The sequence below is a fragment of the Lepisosteus oculatus genome, chromosome 22, assembly GCF_040954835.1.
Source record: "Lepisosteus oculatus isolate fLepOcu1 chromosome 22, fLepOcu1.hap2, whole genome shotgun sequence".
Taxonomy (NCBI): domain Eukaryota; kingdom Metazoa; phylum Chordata; class Actinopteri; order Semionotiformes; family Lepisosteidae; genus Lepisosteus; species Lepisosteus oculatus.
The window spans coordinates 3,225,745-3,245,167 of record NC_090717.1 but is presented as its reverse complement, the minus strand read 5'-3'; the positions used below and the strand labels follow the sequence as shown (position 1 = coordinate 3,245,167).

At 46.1% G+C, this 19,423-nt stretch overlaps 1 protein-coding gene across 11 annotated transcripts in view; it reads left to right on the top strand.

Moving 5' to 3' along the window:
• fbrsl1 (fibrosin-like 1) overlaps positions 1–18,211 on the top strand; it is a 300,036-nt gene extending 281,825 nt beyond the window's left edge. For 4 of the 11 annotated variants that reach the window (XM_069182320.1, XM_069182312.1, XM_069182322.1 and 1 more), the window contains 11 exons: positions 1,656–1,906; positions 5,737–5,787; positions 6,335–6,430; positions 8,149–8,220; positions 8,490–8,519; positions 8,616–8,687; positions 8,999–9,131; positions 11,788–11,871; positions 13,747–13,830; positions 14,678–14,975; positions 15,708–18,211. In XM_069182320.1, coding sequence (XP_069038421.1) covers positions 1,656–1,906; positions 5,737–5,787; positions 6,335–6,430; positions 8,149–8,220; positions 8,490–8,519; positions 8,616–8,687; positions 8,999–9,131; positions 11,788–11,871; positions 13,747–13,830; positions 14,678–14,975; positions 15,708–16,986 — 2,450 coding nt within the window. In that variant the 3' untranslated portion in view covers positions 16,987–18,211. Of the gene's footprint in view, positions 1–1,330; positions 1,492–1,655; positions 1,907–5,736; positions 5,788–6,334; positions 6,431–8,148; positions 8,221–8,489; positions 8,520–8,615; positions 8,688–8,998; positions 9,132–11,787; positions 11,872–13,746; positions 13,831–14,677; positions 14,976–15,707 lie in introns of all 11 variants that reach the window. The other 7 variants (XM_069182315.1, XM_069182314.1, XM_069182313.1 and 4 more) reach the window with 7 other exon arrangements.
• Positions 18,212–19,423: the final 1,212 nt, after the last annotated feature.

The window sequence follows — 19,423 nt, the reverse complement described above, 5'->3', positions numbered from 1 at the left end:
AAAGTCGCAGAGACACACTTTATGAAAGTAGAATAATATTGTTCAGTTTCACATAAGGAGGAGTAAACCAAGATACAATTCATTTTGATTCAAAGGGCACTACACTGTATTTTTCTATCATACTGTTTAGTATGTGTATGAGACTGCTTGAGTGTTTTTGAATGTTGGAATCAAATTCCATTGGCTTTGCTTTAGGTAGTGCAAAGTCTAAATTCAAAGCCCTAATTTCATAACTGCCACTTAAGAACAAAGTTAAAACACATTAAGTAATCACATATCTGTTTGATATACTGAAATAACCTGTGACCTGTTACCTTGAAAATATGCATCAGATTGTTTTATTTCCACTCTACATATCAGCGTTATGCTGTAATGAGTGCAGAATGAATAGATATGCACATTAATGAGTAATGAGACAAGGGTTTGTACTTTTAACATGCCTCCTTGCGCATTTATTATCTCTTACTAGATCAATGCATATGTTAAGCATCGTGTCTTACATGGATTCATAATAGCACATGAGACAGCTGAACCTACTAATCGCCAATGTTTTGTTTCTGTTGTTGGAGGAATGCGCAAAGCCTTATACACTAGATTGACACTGGAGCACTCTTCTACATTTTAAATTTGAGAACAAAGGCATACCTTTTAGACGTTGGATCTTTCTGTTTTTAATTGAAAATGATATTTTTCTCAAACTGAAAAACCTTATTTCTACAAACGAATGCTTTGTTAATGCCGTTCCGTCATAATTCTGTGATACTAATCTTTGTTTTGGGTCACCTAAGGAAATTGCCTTTCATTCTCTTATATCGAGAGTAGTCAGCCTTCATATCCTTAATTGCTTAATTAGTTCATGTAATGAAGATCGCTTTGATTATTAAGATTATTAGATGGTAATGTTAAGGTTGACCACACCTGTCCTAGATTGAGTACAATGGCCTAAATCTGACTAAAACTGACATTTTTGTGATTTGACTCATTTACCAAGGAGGAATAGATTCCACTTAGGAGAGGAAAGATGAACGTAATTGAGGATAAAAATCCAAAACTCCCATTGCACAAACGTTTCGGCCTTTTTTGCGGGCAGTGAATCTGTATTCTTCTGCCTTCTCTGCAGACTGCAGTTTGTTTCTTTCATGTTTAACAGTGCAAGGTTCAAAGCTCCGTGCAATGGGACTACCCGTCTGATAATTAGAAAAGCCTGGATTAGATAAATATGTGTCGGAAACAATCGGTTTTTGATTTATGTGAGACGATGAAAAGCTAGGGAGAAAGAGAGTCAATGTTTTCTGCTGAGATGACTCCTGGTGTTCTCTCTTGTCTTTAGATACCAGCCTGTTGATATCATTCAACCAACCAATCATGTATTGCCAGCCTCATTCGGGGATTCTGATTGGTACATTGTCACAGGCAACTCTCTTACCACCACCAATGAGTCCTCACGTAGAAAACCCTCACAGCATGAGCTGGAGAAACAGAGAATGCCAGGTGACTATTTCTTTTCTCTTTTATCTCTGTTGTAAAAACTGACTGGCCCCTGTGCCTTTTTTGTGTCTCCCCTCCCCCCTCCCCTCCTTATTTTTCTCCTCCGCCCCCCTCTCCCCTCCCCTCCCCCTCCCCCACCCCTCCCTTTTGGCTCTCCTTTCTTGCAGAGCATGACCTCCTGCGCCAAGAGCTGAACAACCGCTTCCTGGTTCAGAGTTCGGAGCGCAGCGCGGGGCCCCCCGCGGCCTCGCTGGCCCCCGTCTCGCTGCTGAGGGCCGAGTTTCACCAACACCAGCACACGCACCAGCACCAACACACGCACCAGCACACCTTCACGCCCTTCCCCGCAAGCTTGCCCCCGGCGTCCATCCTTGCTCCGCCCACTGCACCTCCCATGGTGCGTACCCCAGCCCGAAATGTGAGGATAAGTAGTGCTCCCGGAAATGCCGCATCTCCTAAGCCACCCCAAGTCCCACCTCCTCACTCTCCCTCCCCCCCCCCCTCCCCCCAGGAAAGCACCCAAAAACCAATTCCTGCTCTTGCCCAACAAACCGAACGTCTGTCCCCCTGGTCGTGTTGTCCTAGATTTTCCAATGACCAAATACCAAAAGGGAGGGAACCATATATAGAACTCATCCTGCTCAGTCTATAAAAGTGGAATACCAGGGCGTGTTTGCCTTTCACAGCTTTTTGCTGTGTTGCTCATTGTTGGGAAATTTAGCAAGGCTTGACTGTAGAGCAGCGATTCACTTAAGGGATTTCTGACTGCCTTTTAACTGTACCTGCCATCTCCAGGACCTCATGGCGTGCTAAGAGTGCGTGTTTCCAAATAACGAAACGGTGAAACCTCGTTCGAACATGCCTCATGACTTCACCACAACATCGGGGAAATAGCGGTCCGTCCTCCTGCTGGTCGAGACCTCCCTCGTGTTTCAGCGTCTAACCATACCTGCGCTCTTTGCTTTCCTCACAAAATATAATCAAGTCGGCGTTCGTTTTAAGTAAATGGTTCTTTTAAAGTGTTCTTTGTTAGGCAGATCTGACAGTTTGCCGTTTGAGAGGATGACTTCAGCGCAGATGAAAGGGTGATGTCATTCTAAAAGATTTATTTTAGAATATGTAAGTGCTTCCGGGCCCTTGTTAGCATCCAGACAACCAGAAGCAGATATTGGCAGAGCCTAATCTGGAAATGTGGGTTAAATGATAAGAGGTATTCATCCGTTATGCAAAATACCTAGGAATGCTGTATATTTATATGCAAATGCTGTAAGTGAACAGAAATGAATGCACAGTGTGCTGTGCAGCAGAGATGTCTTTTATAAAAACCTTACACAGTGACCCCTGTTTGTATTTCTCCACTGCACCGGAAAAACTTATTATAAAGCTGTAAGAAAACAGTTTTTAGGCTGAAGCGATATGATCTCTGCCCTGTGATTTTTTAGTAGTCAGTTTGGATTCATTTTTCTATTTTGCAGAATAATTCATGTGATCAGATGTGTAATAGCATGTTGGATGTCGAGACCTGGCTAGTTCAACTTGTGTTCTTTCAGTGCAGGGGTTAGATTTAATTGGCCGTAGATATATTTTGTTGAAATACATATAGATATGTTTTGTTACAGCACTGACACGATCATAATTGCTCACATGAAAACAAGCGAGTAGAAAAACTATGCAAATCCAGTTCTGTGCAGATACTGATAGAAAGGACCATAATTTGTTTAGTACTGCATTTAGTACTACTACATCAGGACTGTAATTTGTTTAAGCTTTTTAACTGCTCTTTGTCCGGATTTCCCAGCACAAGAAAAATACCTTCCATGTTTTGGATATTCAACTAGTCTTTGTTGCAGCAACAAATGTATTTCCTTAATGCTTACTGTGTTTGTTGAAATGCAAAAATTGATGTGTTTTTTTAGTGTTAATCATGAAAGAAGGAAGCTGGAACAGGCCAGCTGTGATCATCTTTAGTAATTCATGTTATTTATACTCCGCAACAGCCTTTGGCTAATAGCTATAATTAATGAAATTATGAATCCTCTGTATATGTTTATTGTTACACCCCACCCAAGCAGCTGGTTTGCCAAATGGCAGCACATGGAGATCTTTTCTCTCTGCGAGTGTGTGTAAAGGAATATCCTTAATTGTTTAAAGATGAAATATGGCGCTTTAATTATCCAGAGCTGTTTACAATAAACCCCAGACAGAACTTGTAAATTACAAAGCCTGCTTTTTATAGACAGCCGTAAAATGCAACGCAATTCCTGCTCGATCTGAAACATAAAACAAGCTCCAGCTTCACTAGGGGCGGATCGTTTAATGAGCCTGGGTGCTGTCTCAGCCTTTTCAGTTAATGGAGCATCCTGCGTTTGATTAGGTGCGATTATCACTTAGTCTGGCACACACAAGAGCGCGCGCACACACACACACCCCCACAGGCCCTGGGCTTTGCTGTGAGGGGCCTTGACTTCATATGAATACGCTGCAGTGCAGAAAACATAACACCTTGTTTCACAGGAGTTTCACACAGCTTCACTGTTTAATGCCCTTTTCCAGACAGTAGCCCCTGCCAAAGCCATTTCGCAAACAGGAGTAAAAAGTACCTGTAAATGGTTTGTGTATTTATGTAATAGAAATAAGGTGCTGTCGGTTGCTGCTAGTCCAGTTGAAAAAGGACAGTGTTAACTTCCAGCGAGGTGACAAGGTTGCTATTCATGGACAGAAAAGGCCTCCTTGCTCTCTCTGCACCTAACATTGCACTCCTTAACACGGATTCAGCTTGTGCCAGCTGCACAAGCCTTCTGCTCCCTAGATCATATTAAACATTTACAAACCTTGCTGCCTTTCTCCCTGATTTTAAAATCTCAACTTGTTCGTTTTATATTGTTATTTTAAGTGGTGGGCTCTTGAGAGCCCAGAAAACATGCTTTTGCTAAGAAGCCCATAGTCTGCCTGTTCACATCCTAGGCTGAGCAGTCCGGACGGCTAGGGATGTCTGTGTTTAATGGATTGCATGACGCAGTCTCATCCTGAGAAGATGAGTCCCACAAGCTTCCAGTGCCAGTTTGTATCTCCTGCCTGCTACATTTGCATTTCCTTAGCTGTACATTATTTTAACACACAGTGCTCGGTTGTTAAGTTTTATGGCACAAATCCTTATAAGCCAGAAACGATTCCTTGTACGGCTTCTGACAGTTTGCATTCCTTTTTTGATGAATGAATGAATACCTGATAGAAGCCCTGAATCAGTTTTTTCATTCCAGACCCAATCGTTAGAGAGATCCATGCTCAAATATCGTTGGCAAATTTCTGGCACCTTCTAATGCGTACAAGTGAAAATGATGTTAATTTGGTTCTTTGGAATTTATGTGGCAGAAAGTATTTAAGAGGGAGTTCCTTCACTTTAAGCTTTAAAACGTAATAATTTTTAATCAGAAAAAGTCCCTTTTTCCCGGACAAAAACGGGCTATTATGTAGGGTTTTCTGTGCTGTAAATTTAAACCCAGCAGACTGTAGCTGCCACATGTTCTTCCTCTTGGGCAAAATCCACCTCTGGCAAACTTAACATCTTACAATACGCCTGTGTGCCGACCTGAATATTACACAGAACGCTGTGTCGCTTCACTAAGCCCTGCGAAGCAGAAGAAATCATTCTTGCTGTGTGAAACTGAAAAGTACTTTGTCTTTAAGTGCAAGTTTCAGCTTAATAGACACTCAAGGCGGAAACATCAGCCTTTCTAAATATTTGATTTACAGGGGTCTGAGAATTGCTTGCATTCTTGGGCTGAAATCAAGAAAGACAGGAGTTTGATGCCGTTCCTCTTTGCATTTGTGTGATTTGACAAAAATGTTCTTTTTCATATGTACAGCTGTACGTCACTGCTAATCAAATCTCCATGCCATTTGTCAAAGAGATATTTCCCTGCCAAGTAAACCTCTGCACTGCCGTTTGTCTGCAGCTGAAGAATGTGATTTTTTTTTTCCTGTGGGTCCAAAGCACTGCGCTGCTCTGTGAATGTACTGTACTTTCAAATGTATGATCATTTAATCCTTCCATTTTTTGGTTCCTCTGTGCAGATCTCTGTGCAAAAGCTCATTTTAATTGCTGCTTAACTTTTGACAACGTTTCCTAATGAAAAATGGCTTCCTGGTATGCTCTGTAACTGCTCATGTGGGTGCCACGAAGACATTCAAAGGTGTCGGGGATGGGACTTGCTCATTCTCATTTTCTTGTCTCTTTCGGTTTTGCAGTTCGAGAAGTACGCACCCAAACTGGACAACCCCTTCCTGCGCCACTCGAATGTAAGACACCGCCAGCGGCCCCCCTAGAACTCAAACAGTTTTTTCATTCTTGTCATTCTGCCGAAGGGTCCTCACGAAGCGATTGTTGCTCTGTTTAATCGCCAAGCTACTTAACCTGTGGCTCCTGCAGCTGACTCTATTGCAGTCTTGTGCTCCACCAGCTCCTTAATTTGGCTGGTGCACAGCTGTTTGGGACCAACTGTTTCTGTTTCTGAAAGCTCTTCTGATCACTTGAGAAACCAGTGCTGTAGATATATTATTTTGATGCAGAAATGATTTAAAGCGAATGAGAAGAACAGAGGTATACTTTAAGGAGAGTAAAATGATTATACAAATGGAGGTATCATTGTATGTTTTTTAACCTGGTAGATTTTTTTAGGGTGGGGTGTGCTACAGTCTAAAAACTTATCATGCGCAAAACAGAAAGAAAAGCCCTTTACTCTCAAAGTGCGTCTGTTCATTAAGTTTATTTTAGGCTTATAGATGCCTTAGCTTTATATGTACTGCCTCTTGTAACACGGATGTCTCCTCTCTTGTTTGTCTCAAGTTTTTTCCATCATACCCTCCGACGATGCCTGGAATGCCTCCTCTGCTTCCACATACAGGACCCTTCAGTTCTCTCCAGGGAGCCTTCCAGCCTAAGGTAAGCTCATGTCTTCCAAACGTGAGGCCTTACATTTGGAATGGCCTTATGAACGAAGAGCTCAATGCCTCAAACCTGTATCACATATTTGCCACTTCACCTGTATGAGCCACGGCAGGTAGCAGTGGTCTTTTAGGACATTGTTAGTTTTTTTTCTTGATGCCCTTTTCCTCCAATAATATAAAGACAAAAGCTTTTGCCCTAAATACCGTACATTTATCAGTTCCCCTTTGCTGTATGGCTCCTGTCCCTGGTCTTGCATTCTCAGTCTACATGAGCTTTCTTTTTTCAGTAGCTCCCAAGTCTTCTGGCCGTACTCATACAGCGAGAAATCGGTGGTTTCCCTTTTTGTCGAGAAGGAAGGGTGCCTTTTGGTTTTAATATTAATCGCTTAATTGAACTTTGAATTAAAAGGCATTGCCGTTGTGTTTTGGGTGCAAAGACCAGAAATTCCATTCCAAAATAATAGGCTATAACCGCCATGCAAATGAGGAGTTAAGCCAGCCAGGCTTTAACAGCAATAAGCAGCGACACACAAGATAAGCAGCCAAGTGAACTGTGACAGACAGGGCCTGGCTCGCTCCCAGTTTTTCCGACCTTGTGGATGAAAGCTGGCCTAAATCCTCTGCCCTGATCCCCCACGGACTCTATTAAGGCCTTTTGTTGTGAGCTTCTGCATCCCGCATCGTTACTGTACAGTTAGCCTTTCCATTCAACCGCTAAACTGCTCACAGGCACCATCCCGCCTTGCTGGACAAGGCTTAGGAACAGGCAACAGGGGCTCTCTCAGCCTCTCCCCACCATACCGGGGCAAATTACACTGCCTGCTCAAGCACAGCACTGCACCGCACTGCTCCACCTCGCAGTAGTACAGCACTCTTGCTGTCTTAAGCGCCCTGCTATTGATAATTAACAGATAAACAGGCAGAATTGGCAATTGTTCACCCTCATTTTTAAAGGGGAACTGTGCCGCTGTTTGTGTACATCGGGGTTGCAAAGAATCGGAGTTGACGAATGCATTTCAGACCACACTGAAAGTAAAAAGTGCACAGTAATGTGTAAACACTCCAATTTACATCGCTGAATAGACAACATTTCCAGGTACAGGTATGCACAGCAACATATTCTGTGATTCAGAACGAGGCAACAAAACTTCAGGTGACTAATTACATTTCAGTTGTAAAGAAGCAGGCTTGTGAATACATCTGTTTTAATCCAACAGAAATACTGCTCTCACCTTCGAGACAGTTTTGCTGAGAAATGATACTTACTAGTTAACTCTGCATGCAGATCACATTGCAACATTTCTGTGATGAAATGCCTGCCTCACAGCATGTACTTATTCACTCGGACATCGCATTACATCAGTCATTACGGTGACTAGTGATCAGGAAGGGCTGCTTCACAAACTCTTTGTGACAAAATGGAGACTGTACAGTACTTTCACAAAGTTCATTGGGAATGCAGTTCCCCTTTAACTCGGGCTGCCTGTGACCCAAACACGTGCCCATTAATATATTTGTGTCTGAAAATTTGCCTCCTTCTCTGCATGGAAAGCTATGCATCAAGCTGTATATTTGGAACAACTGTACATGAACATGACAATGCTGTGATGTCTCAGTCATTGATCTGGGTGTGAGGGGATGCAGGTTACCCTGACTTGAGCGCTTCTCCGTCTGTGAACTGTAATCCACTTCTCCGGCTCTCTTTTCTCACAGGCCTCCAATCCCATTGACGTAGCAGCGCGACCCGGAGCAGTACCACACACGCTGCTACAGAAGGACCCGCGGGTGAGTCAGTGTGTCCTGTCTGGAGTGAGAGTTTGTGCACCATGAGCATTTCATCACAGATTTAGAAGGGCACAGGAGAGAGAAGTAGCAAAAGGGACTTGGAAGGATTCCTTTTGTTTCAGCGTGGTTTATGAATTCAGGTCAGATTAATAATCAACACCAGACTAAACACTTGCTGTGCAAAAACTGTAATGGCTTAATGTAGCAGATGCTCCATTATCTTTTTGTGTGTGGAAGGTTCAGTACTTAATTTCTTTTTTGTAACACAGGTATCGGATCCATTCCGGACGTCTGTCAGAGTAAGACTATTTTCTATTTTGAACCTATTTGGTATCGCCCCTTGATTTAGAAACCCTAGACGTGTTCTAATCCTCCTGTGTGTTTTCCCTTGTTAGAAACCCGGTAAATGGTGTGCGGTTCATGTCCAGATTGCCTGGCAAATTTACCACCACCAGCAGAAAATGAAGGTAAGATGGTACAGTTTTCGAATCGTATGTGACCGAAACAATCCAAAGGACACTATGTAGTTTTGTCGTGGCAAAACTTTTTTCACCAGAAAATTCTGTGGGACCTTACCCTGTATAGACAGTCTTCTCCTGCCCTGTCATGTACTTTAGTTCGATTTTTATATCTGCCATCAGCTATGATGGGAAGGGTCAGTTCAGTCATCCGCACATTTCACTGCCCTCGCCTGAAACGGACAGTCCGACGTCCTTTATTTTAACTTTGGATTTTCTAACCTGGGTGTGTTCGTGTTCTTCTCTCTTGTTCTCTGCAGCAGATGCAGCTGGACCCTCACAAGCTGGACATGAACGGGAAGCTGGACTTGTTCAGCCGGCCTCCGGCTCCAGGGGTGTTCCCCGGATTCCCGTACCCTCACGACCTGGCCAGGCCGCTCTTCTCCTCGACAGGTGAGACGGACCCCCGGCCTGCCTCTGGGCCCCTCGGGGGGGAGACGCAGGAGAACTCCTGAACTCCCGTCTCCCAGCAGATCAGCTTGCGTCAGCTGCAGGTTCTAGTGTAAACCACGCCGCTGAATCTGGTAAACGAGAACGTATTTCACCTTGCTTTAACTACGTTGATACAAACCTCACCAAAACAAGGGCAACGCATATGGCACACTTGGCACCAGGTGTGCACAAGAGCCTGCAGCTTTTTAAAGGCCGAATTGACTCGAACTGCCGAGCAACACGAGTTCCTGTAGTGGGGCTGTTCAGTCATTCTGCTTTGTATTCCGTTCAATAATCTCATTCTTGAAGATTGTGACTTAAAGATTCATTTTGATGGCTGTTGATTGCAAGAGGGCTCATTTTGGCTGTCGGTGCACACACCTTATCATGCACACATCTCCCTGTCCCATCTGATCTTAGCGCCACTCAAAGGCACCGTGGACGGGTGAGAGTTGCATTGGCGGAGATAATTTGCAGATGCGTTTGCACATTTGTTTTGTACTTCCAGTGCGCATGGCAGCTAATTGCATTTTCAAAATGTGTCCTAACAAATTGTGGAAGGTCATGTGGGTGTTTCATTTTCCCCCTTTGAAATTGGTCCAATTAAGCCTTATTTGTGCTGGTTTAGCCCTCTTCCTGAGGTCTTGTGCTTCTGTGGATTTAACGAGGTTTGCAAAATCTGCTGGCTTTTTCCCTTGAGGGCTTGGGGAGCCCCAGGGCACAGGGGTAGAGCCCCCTTTTATTCTCTGCTTCAAATTAACCAGTGTCTTAGTACTCATGAGACATGTGTCAATTTCCAGGCTGGAGATCAGGTGCTGAGAATGTAAATAAGACACTCTGCCTGAACGAAGCTAAAAAACAGTACAATAGCTCATTCATAAACACGACACAACATGCATCCTCCTTTCTAGCCATTAGTGCAGATGATGTTACAGGCTTGTAGGTGTTCGTTAGGGTTCATGACGGGAAGCGCTTTCAGAGCATGATGGAAGCACATCAAAGACTTGAGAGCTGACCAGGACTTTTCTGCAGACGCAGCTCTGTAACAGTGGTTTAAGTGAAGTTTTATTTTGTTGTTTTGGGTGTTGCGTGGCGATTGTGAAAGGGCTTTGATGGTGTATTTTAGCCTCTTTCAAGAAAAGTGTGTGGAGTTAGAGGTTGTGTGTGATAATGGATGATGATGCAGCCAGAGGCTCACTAACGTACAGCCGTTCACAGTTGCCCTTTGACTTACAATTATCCATTACTGTGTAGTAATGTGCCTGCGATTGTCTGTCTCATTAATGGTGTGAGGTCAGCTATACAGTGGGAGGGGGTGGGCCTTATTGGTAAGGACTGACCTCTGGGAGAGAATGTCAGCCCCTCCTCCTTCCATAATGAAGCCCTTATCCCTGTCTTCCCCCTCGGAGACCCCCAGCTCAGGGGGGGTCGACCCACCTCATTAGTGGCAAGGCTGCTGGCGCTGCGCCAGCCCCAGCTGTCCTGATGAAGTATTAGGGGCCTGTGGGGCCAGGCCCTCTGTCTGTTAGCAGCCTGCTGTCTCCAGAGGGCCTCCTATATCGTTCTGTCCCAGCACAAGCGTTTGTCAGCCGTCGCCTTTTGAGACGCCTCTCATCTGTTAACCTCCCCTTTCCCAAAACCCCTCGGGACCAGCAGGCCATCAGTCCTGTCACCTAGAGCTCGGCTCGGCTCTGCTGCTGGGAGGATCGCTCAGGCCTTGCTGGCACAGGGCCGTAGTACTGCAGCTTTCACTGGGACCCAGCCACCTTCCCTTTTCATTTCTGATGAATAACTTTCCCATGTCGAAGCAGCCCCTTTTCAAAAGACCCACACTGAGCAGCACGCTCTGATCTGCGTTTCAACCTGTGATCAGGATGTGGCCACCGCAAAGGATAACTGTCTACACCCTAACAGGAAGACTCCCAGAGCAAAACTCCCTTGAGCTTCTAGACCCACTTCAAAATGAGACTTAGCTGTTCTAAGAAACTGTACGTTGAGAAGACACTAAAGAATATGTCAGTGATTAACCGATTTCAGGTTAAAGGCTGACTATTTCATTGCCTGTGGGACCTCGATTCAAGTATTGTAAAATAGGTTGGGGCTTTTACAAGGGTGCAGTGCTTTTCTCGTATCCCCTTACAGAATAGACTTGGGTGTTTATATTGGCATATTATTTACATCTTCTAAATGTACAAAAGCCTGACAGGCTGATGGAACAGAACCGTTTTAGTCTAGAATAGAGAGGACTACAAGGAGACCTGATACAAGTACTCAGAAGTCCCCAAAGATATTAACAAAGTCAGTGAAGCGGGAACCAGAGAGCACACGTGGAAACTACACGGAAGTGCATTTCAAAAGGGAGCACAGGAGGCACGTATTTGCCCGAAGGGTTGTGGCAGTTTGAAACAAGATACCCAGCCAAGCTGTCAAAACCGATAGCCTGGTTTCTTTCAAGCAACAGCTGGGCGAGATCCTTGGATCTGTTAACTACCAAATGAACTAGATGGGCCAAATGACCTCTTCTTATTTGTAAATGTTCTTATGTTCTGAATGGGTCATGGCCTGCTGCCTTTTCCTGGCTCGGCGGCACTAAGAAGTGTGGTTCTTCCTCATACAGGTTCGGGTCATCCGGCCACATCTCCCTACGGCCCCGCCCCCCACCACAGCAGCTTCCTGCCCACGGCGCACCTGGCAGGTAAGTGTAAGTAACACCACGTTCATACGGCTTTTTCTTCACCTTTTTTTTTATTTTGACATGTCTTCCATGCGCGGGGGGGGCAAGTATAGCATCGTTGGGGTACAGAGATTGTGAGACCATGGTGCCCACAAGAGTCTGAGAGTTCCTTCATTGAAATGGGACGACCCGAGAAAACGTTTTGCTTTTCAGCTGCCGGTCATGGCTTCTGACTTGAAGAGCACCATGTCATGCGTTAGCTACAGGCTGTTTGGAGCAGCTATTTAAAAGGTCTTAATGCTTTGGTGACTCTATATATCCACCTGTGCTCTGTTAACAGTGCTGCAGTATTAGTCATTTTTAGAACAGGAGATATATTATGCTTCAGTGTTATTTAAAGTTAGTCTCCCATTTCAGGTCATTTTTAGATAGAGATCCATGCAACCGTGGGATATTCTACCTTAGGTTGACATTTTTGGGGATTCTTCTGCCAGATCCCTATAGAAACTATCTATTTTCTTAGTTGATTTTTTTTATTGTATGTTATCCATTTACTGAAAAGATAATATGAGTCATTCTGGGTGTTTGTGACTTTTCATAATCCTTAATTTGTTCCATTTCATCTGTAAATTGTAAAGATTTGAATTGACGAGCTTGGAACTACCAGTGTGAAAATGAATGCATTTTGAGTTTTCAAAATGCGTGTTATAAAAGAGGCATTAATGACAGAAAAGCACAATGAAGTTCTCAGAAATAAAGGGTCGTCCTGCGGATTTGCTGTCATCTACAGATTGATTTGCAAGCAAAAGGAATTAAGTTGGAAATTTAATACAGATGCAGATGTCCACGATACACACTACAGTTTTAGCTCTTGAGCATCGACAATGTCCCCAAACCTAACATATAAGGTCACTCGGTCACCCAGTCCCTTATGTACTTGTCCATTTGGACTGAACAGTACAGAAATTTCTGAATTGGGAATTAAATCGCTCAACACTTTATCCAGACATTCTTCTGTGGAACCCAGCTGAACTGGAATACAGAACTCTTAAGTTCTGTAATATTTACAACAGAACTTGGAAGAGATAGCCTTGGACAAACCCCTTAACATGATATAAAGATTAATGTTGTTTATCTAGACCTAACTAATCCTGTGTATAGCTGAGAATAATTAAATAACCCGTTTCCTCATTCCCAAAGCTTTTCACAAACTGGTGTATAAACACAATGTTGACTCATACAGAGCTTTTAGGCAGCAAATGTCCTCTGTCACACTTGATGGTACAGAAAAACCCAGCTCAAAGAAATAAGGTTTTAGCTGGACTGAAAAGGCACAGATACAAACTCTGGAGAGGGAGCTCTCCAGAGGCAGCTGAAGAAGGAATGCCGCAATCAGGGAGGGTGACAGCTGAACAATTTTCCACCGTTATCTGGTAGTCTCTGGGAAAGGTCTGAAATCCTTAACCTTGAAAGCATAAGATACAGGATGTATGTTGTTAGAAGCTCGGTCCGATTGGAGGGAGCTCAAAATCAGTTTGAGAAGTAACACGTAACAAGTGGTGATGTCTGAGCATTGACGTTGTCCAGTGTCTTTTGGTCTTTAGTCCTTCGGTTCGTATTCTAGGTGTAGCGCACACAGCTGCCCAAGAGGCATGAAAGATTTTGTGTAGCGCTCACCGTGCCACATTAGGAACCTGACTTGATTTAACAAGTGTTGATTTAAGAAAGGAACGTGAAGCCTGGTTGGGGATAACGGAAACTGGCTGGGACAGCTCTTATAAAAGCCCGTCTCGAGACCTAAAGTCAGAGCAAGACGTCCCCCCTCCCTCCAGGAAGAGGCGCCACCCTTCCCCGGCCGGCCCCTCTCCCTGCTGGCGCTAATCCCTGTTTGGCGTTTTGCAGATCCTTTCAGTCGCTCCAGTACCTTTGGCGGTCTCGGCAACCTTGCAAGCAGTGCCTTCGGCGGATTAGGCAACCCCTCGCTCGGTAAGCGCCTGCTTTCACCCTTGGCTAAATACAGAGCAGATCCACTCGGGACAGCTCGGGACAGCGAGGGCAAGGAATAGACAGGCGCCGCGCTCTCCAGCAAGCGCCAAGCCACAGCTGAGAAAACGGATCACCTCTCCAGCAAGAGACGGTGTCACATCCGCCATCGGGTTTGTTAAACTGGATAGTGATGACCCCCTATTTGCCTTTTTTTTTTAAAAAAAAGTACCCCATTGGCAGTTTTGACAAAATCCCAGTTTTTCTTTCACCGGAAAAATACCGGAACCTGGCCCTGACCCGCCCAGAGCTTGGTCTGGTCGAGTTCTGTGCTGCCTGCATCTCTGTGCGAGGCCCGTGAGGAGGAAGATCTCCCCTGCGAGTCGATTCACCCCGGTGTCGTGTAGAGGTTGTGAAATAGGGCGAGTGCCTTCAGCTGAGGTAGCCCTCCGTGCCCTCTGTGGGCGGCTCGGAGCCTGCAGAGCAGTTTAGTACAGATGCAGTGCGATGCCTTGCGTCAGATGGGTCGATCACTCACAGCCTTCCCAGGAGAGGTGCATTGAAACTGCACAAAGGATTTACTGAGCTCCTCCACTGTCCCTGAACAGTGCTTGTGTAAAGCCGAAGCCATCCCCCTGTCAGCAATCAATAACCGCAGAGCTGAAGCAGGAATAGCCTTTTTGTCGGCGCCGTGTGGAAGCAGAGCTCCGAGTACAAGCATCAGTGTCAACAGGATCTGAGCAATAGCGTGTTCTGCAGCTCCATTGCCTGTGGGAGACACAGGCTTCCATGAAGCACAAGTTAACCCACTTGACATTTGACCCCCACCTCCCCTTCTTGTCTGTTCCAGCCTCCAACAGCGTTTTTGGACCGAAGGAGGGTCACGGGTTGGCCGGCTTCAGCAGCCCCCACCACGACACGTGGAACCGTCTCCATCGCACCCCCCCCTCCTTCCCCACGCCCCCGCAGTGGCCGAAGTCCATCGACATGGAGCGCAGCTCTTCGGTCACCAACCACGACCGGGACCGGGACCGGGAGAGGGAGAGGGAGAGGGAGCGGGAAAGGGAGAGAGAGAGGGAGCGGGAGAGAGAAAGGGAGTCGGAAAAGAGGGAGCCCTCCATCGGGAAAGAGGAGAGGGATAAAGACAGGTCAGTACAGACTCCTGGCATGCAAAGAGTGGACTGCCCTCATTTTCAGTGCTACCTGCACAGGTACTTGTCCCTGCGGTTTTGTCTGAGTGCTTTCTTGTTATTTTTTTACATGTTTATTTGGGGTCAAAAATAGAACTGTTTCTCACAGGTTTTTTTCCCCTCTTCTGCTAAAACACATGAACTCTTGTTTCAGTTGCTGTTATGTGCTTTTAGTTAACTCAGTGCAGTAAACCCTGGGTTTTATGGTTTAATTTGTGAAATCAGAAATTCCTGACTTTGCACAAGTAATATAACAAGGTAAAAATAAATACTATGTAGTTTAAAATTCAGGAATATCATTGCTGCCCTATAGGAATAGGTCAGTCAGTAGCTTACGATGGGTATTTTTGGGTTCCATTTTAATTTTAATTTAATTTCACATTTTAAACAGTATATTTCAGATACATGCAATAAAGAGCTTGTTTAATTGTGATAAAACGTCACAGGAACAATTTTTCTTGACTGTTGATTGAATTTGTTAAAACAAGTTAAAGCATATACAATATATGTAAATCTCATAAAATAGTGTGATTTGAATCTGAAAAAACATCATTCACCAGGCAAATCACGACACCCCTTCCCTCTATTGGTCTGTTAAGCTGAGGGTTTACTGTATATTGGAAGACTTGACCTCTGCTGGTCTGCAATCCAGACGCGTGTATCGTGATGTGGTGCTGGCGTCTCTTGCAGAGAATCTCTGGACAGGAACCGCCACTCCAACAGGTCCTCGCCGGCCTCCGCTCCCGTCAGCTATCAGATCAGCAACCTCATCCGCAGCAACAGCCAGAGCTCCGGCGACTCGGGGCGGCACCTCAGCGGCAGCGTGGACCGGGCCCGCGAGACGGAGAAGGAGCTGCTGGAGCGCCAGCGGGAGGCCGCGCTGCTGGGCGACGTCAAGGTGAAGGAGAGCCGCTCGCCGGGGAAGGAGGCCCAGGGCCAAGAGAGGCGCTCCTCCGAGGACAGCTGCAAGCCGGCCCACCAGCCCCCGTCCCCCTACGGCAAGCCCGTCCTGGCGGAGCCCGGCCTCAAGCTGGGAGGAGGGCCCCCGGCGTCCCTCAAGGAGGCCGAGAGGAAGGAGCCCCCCTGCGGGGAGCCGCTGCACAAGCTGAAGAGCGACCTGAAGATCAAGGAGGAGCGCAAGGAGGACCAGGAGGTGCTGCTGGTGAGCTCGGAGCCGGCCGTCTCCCAGGCCCCCGCTCACCAACTGCAGCACGGCCACCCTCAGCTGCCCCAACACCCGCAGCTGCCCCCTCGCTGCTCGGACCTGCCCGGCCCGGGGTCCCTGCACGGCGTCCACCTGCCCCACTCCATGCCCATCTCCATGGGCGGCATGCACCCCGTGGGCAGCCTGAACGTGCTGGACCGCACCCGGGTGGCCCCCTTCCTGGGGGTGAGCCCGCTGGCGGCCGGCCGCGAGCGCCTCCCCCACCACGCCTTCCCCTGGGACCCGCTGAGGGAGGCGTACCGCAGCCTGGACCTGCAGCGCCGGATGGACTTCCAGCTGCGGGCCGAGCAGGGCCACCGCTTCCCCGCCGTGTACGAGCCCGAGCGGGCCTACCGGGACCGGGAGCCCCACGACTACTCCCACCACGAGCACCTGCTGGAGGCGCGGCGGGAGCACGAGAGGCTGCGGCAGGCGGAGGAGAGGGAGCGCATGCACCTCCGCGAGGAGCTGGACAGGGCGCGGCTGCACCAGCTGCACCAGTCGCCCATGGAGGGCCACCTCCCCCACATGCCCCCCTTCATGACCCCGCTGGGCGGCATGCACTACCCCAGACTGAGCCCCTCGGCCGCCCACAACGGGATCCTGAACCGGACCCCGCCCACCGCCGCCCTCAGCGCCCCCCCGCCCCTCGTGCCCGCCGGCAGCGCCAGGCCCGCCTCGCCCCGAAGGACTACCCCCCTCACCGCCCCCGACCCCCGGGACTACTCTCCTTCCCGCAATCCCAAAGAAGTGGAAGCCCGGTAGCTTCCCTCGGCGCAGAAGCTCCGACGAGCAGGCCCGGACTTGTCCTCCCGCGGTCTTTTGAAAAGGCGGAGAGGCGCTGCTTTCGGCGAGAGAGGCAAGGCGACAGAAAAAACGGTTGCGAGGCAGAAGAAGCACATTTCCTGCTTCTGTTTCGAGGGAAGGGTGATGGCAAGGGGCACAGGAAAGGACAGCTTAAAACAGTGCGAGCCCAGTACGTCTGAACTTTTCTTTGCCAACTTAAAACTTGAGATTAATATATTAATCGGCTCCTTTTTCACTCCTGAAATCCTGAAATCAGTTTGTACATTTCTTTTTCTCTTTCCTTGTATAGAAGTCATTTATATGGATTTGTATTTTTTTCCCCCGTATTCACGCGTACGTTTTGTTTTTGTTTCGTTTTTTTTTTTTAATTTATCCCAGTTCACTGTGAGACACGCTGCTGGAGCCCACAGTTACATGGGGAGTTGGTTTTTCTTTTTTAATTATTTCGTTTGTCCCTTTTTTTAACCATGTTTTGATACCTGGAAATAACTCAGAAAAATGACAAATGTACAAAGTTACATTAAATGATTTTTGTTTTCGCCTTATGAAGATATGCAGAAAAAAAAACACATATTACGAGGTCTGTTATTCGGTTTCTGTGTAAAAAAAAAATGTAAATATCTTGTTGATATTCCTTGGAACAAAGAGAAATGTAAATTTATTAGGCTTTTTAAATGTTTCTAGAAAAAAAAAATTAAACAGAACCACTTACCAATTTAATACCATAGTTACAGGAGAGGGATGTTCAGTTCAGATTCCAGAAGAAGGGAGGGACCATTGTTACAGAAACATCGATCTATGCAAAGTGGTGGTGGCATAACCAGGCAGACGAATGAATATGTGGCATGAAAACTATTGGAGATACAGATGGAGAATAAGGAACATGGAAACACATGATCTATTTTTTATTACTTAAAAGAATACAAAAAAAAAGACTTCCGGACCAGAGATATAACATTACATGAAGCAAAAGAGCCTTGTAGCCCCAGAGAAACAGACAAAAAAGGAAGACACTGTTTGATTGGACGGCAACAGACTTTCTCTGTCGACCTTGTGGTGTTGTGCGGTGTTTTTCTTAGACTCTTGTATACGAAACAAGTAGAGTTTTAGGCGTGCAAAAAAAAAAGAAAAACAAAATTCATGGTTTTAAAAAAAAAATGAAGAAATAAAAGTTCGGATCTAATATCTGCAGCATGTGGCGTCCCTTAAATGAAGGCTCTGTTTGTTGTCGGTGTTTGCTCGGCTTCGTATCTACTACATTAAACTTTGTGTTGGTTGTTAATGTTCTTTAGTGGTTCATACAGTGATTAAGTACTTTGAGTATGCTCTAATCAGCAGTTTTGGAATGCCTTTAAATGTGCAACATTAATTTTGCAGTGGTTGGACCAAACATGATTGCAGGAGACCTTTTATTTTTGGCGACCTTTTTGATTTCTATACTACTGTCCAAACAAGTATTCCTGTTTGGCCTCTAATTAGTTTTGGTGCCTGTGTGTATCTTTAATTTCTACCCCCTTAAGCTATTGATTTCCTGTCCCAGTGAATACTGGAAGGTGTCTCAATAGCAGCCTTTAGCCCCTCAGATTGATCAGGAACTTCAGTCAGAGGCACTCATTGTGGTGATATCTGGTACTGCGGTCTGGCTGTTCCTCGGTTGAAGAGCACCCAAGGGCAGGTCACCTAAACTGAAGCTGTTATAGAGTTGGCTACACCACTTGGTATGAAAAGAAAGCTAGAAAACACTCCAGTCTCAGATGTTTCTAAAGATTATGGCAAGCCCTGTTGAACTTTAGTGGAATTTATCTTAGGGAGTAAGTGATAATATACACACATTAAATCAACATGAGAGGTCTTGCTTTGTAGTTCTGTTTTTAAGAAAGCTCCCATGTCATCCAGGAAAACAGAGCAAGGCGATTGTTATCACAGTGTGTGAGCAAGTTCACTTGTTCTAATTAAGCATGACAGGGCACTTGATATATTTTTCCTCATTTATTTTGTATACCCTGTAAGTTAAACAGAAGCATTTTTTTGTATGTGAATCGATGGGATTGAGGTGGAAAAAAAAAACCCACAAATGCGACATTGATTTCAGACAAAAGCAGGTTTTGAATGTTTGTGTAGCCGGTAAGTGTTATTGACTCGGAGGCTAGCAACTTATTGACCCGCGGTCTAGGCTCATTAACGCCAGCAGTGCCACAGATGCTGGCTATCGGGTGCAAGGAGAAAGGCCTCTTCCCTAAGCCGATACCTTCATCCGCTGCGTTAATGAGCCCAGAACACACTTCAGAGCGACACGGAGCCAACACGACTCTGTCATGCAGTTATTGACCTGGTGTCTCTAGACCACTGGTTTGCATCTCAGCCAGCTGGCTCTGAGATCAGGCCCCATCTTCGC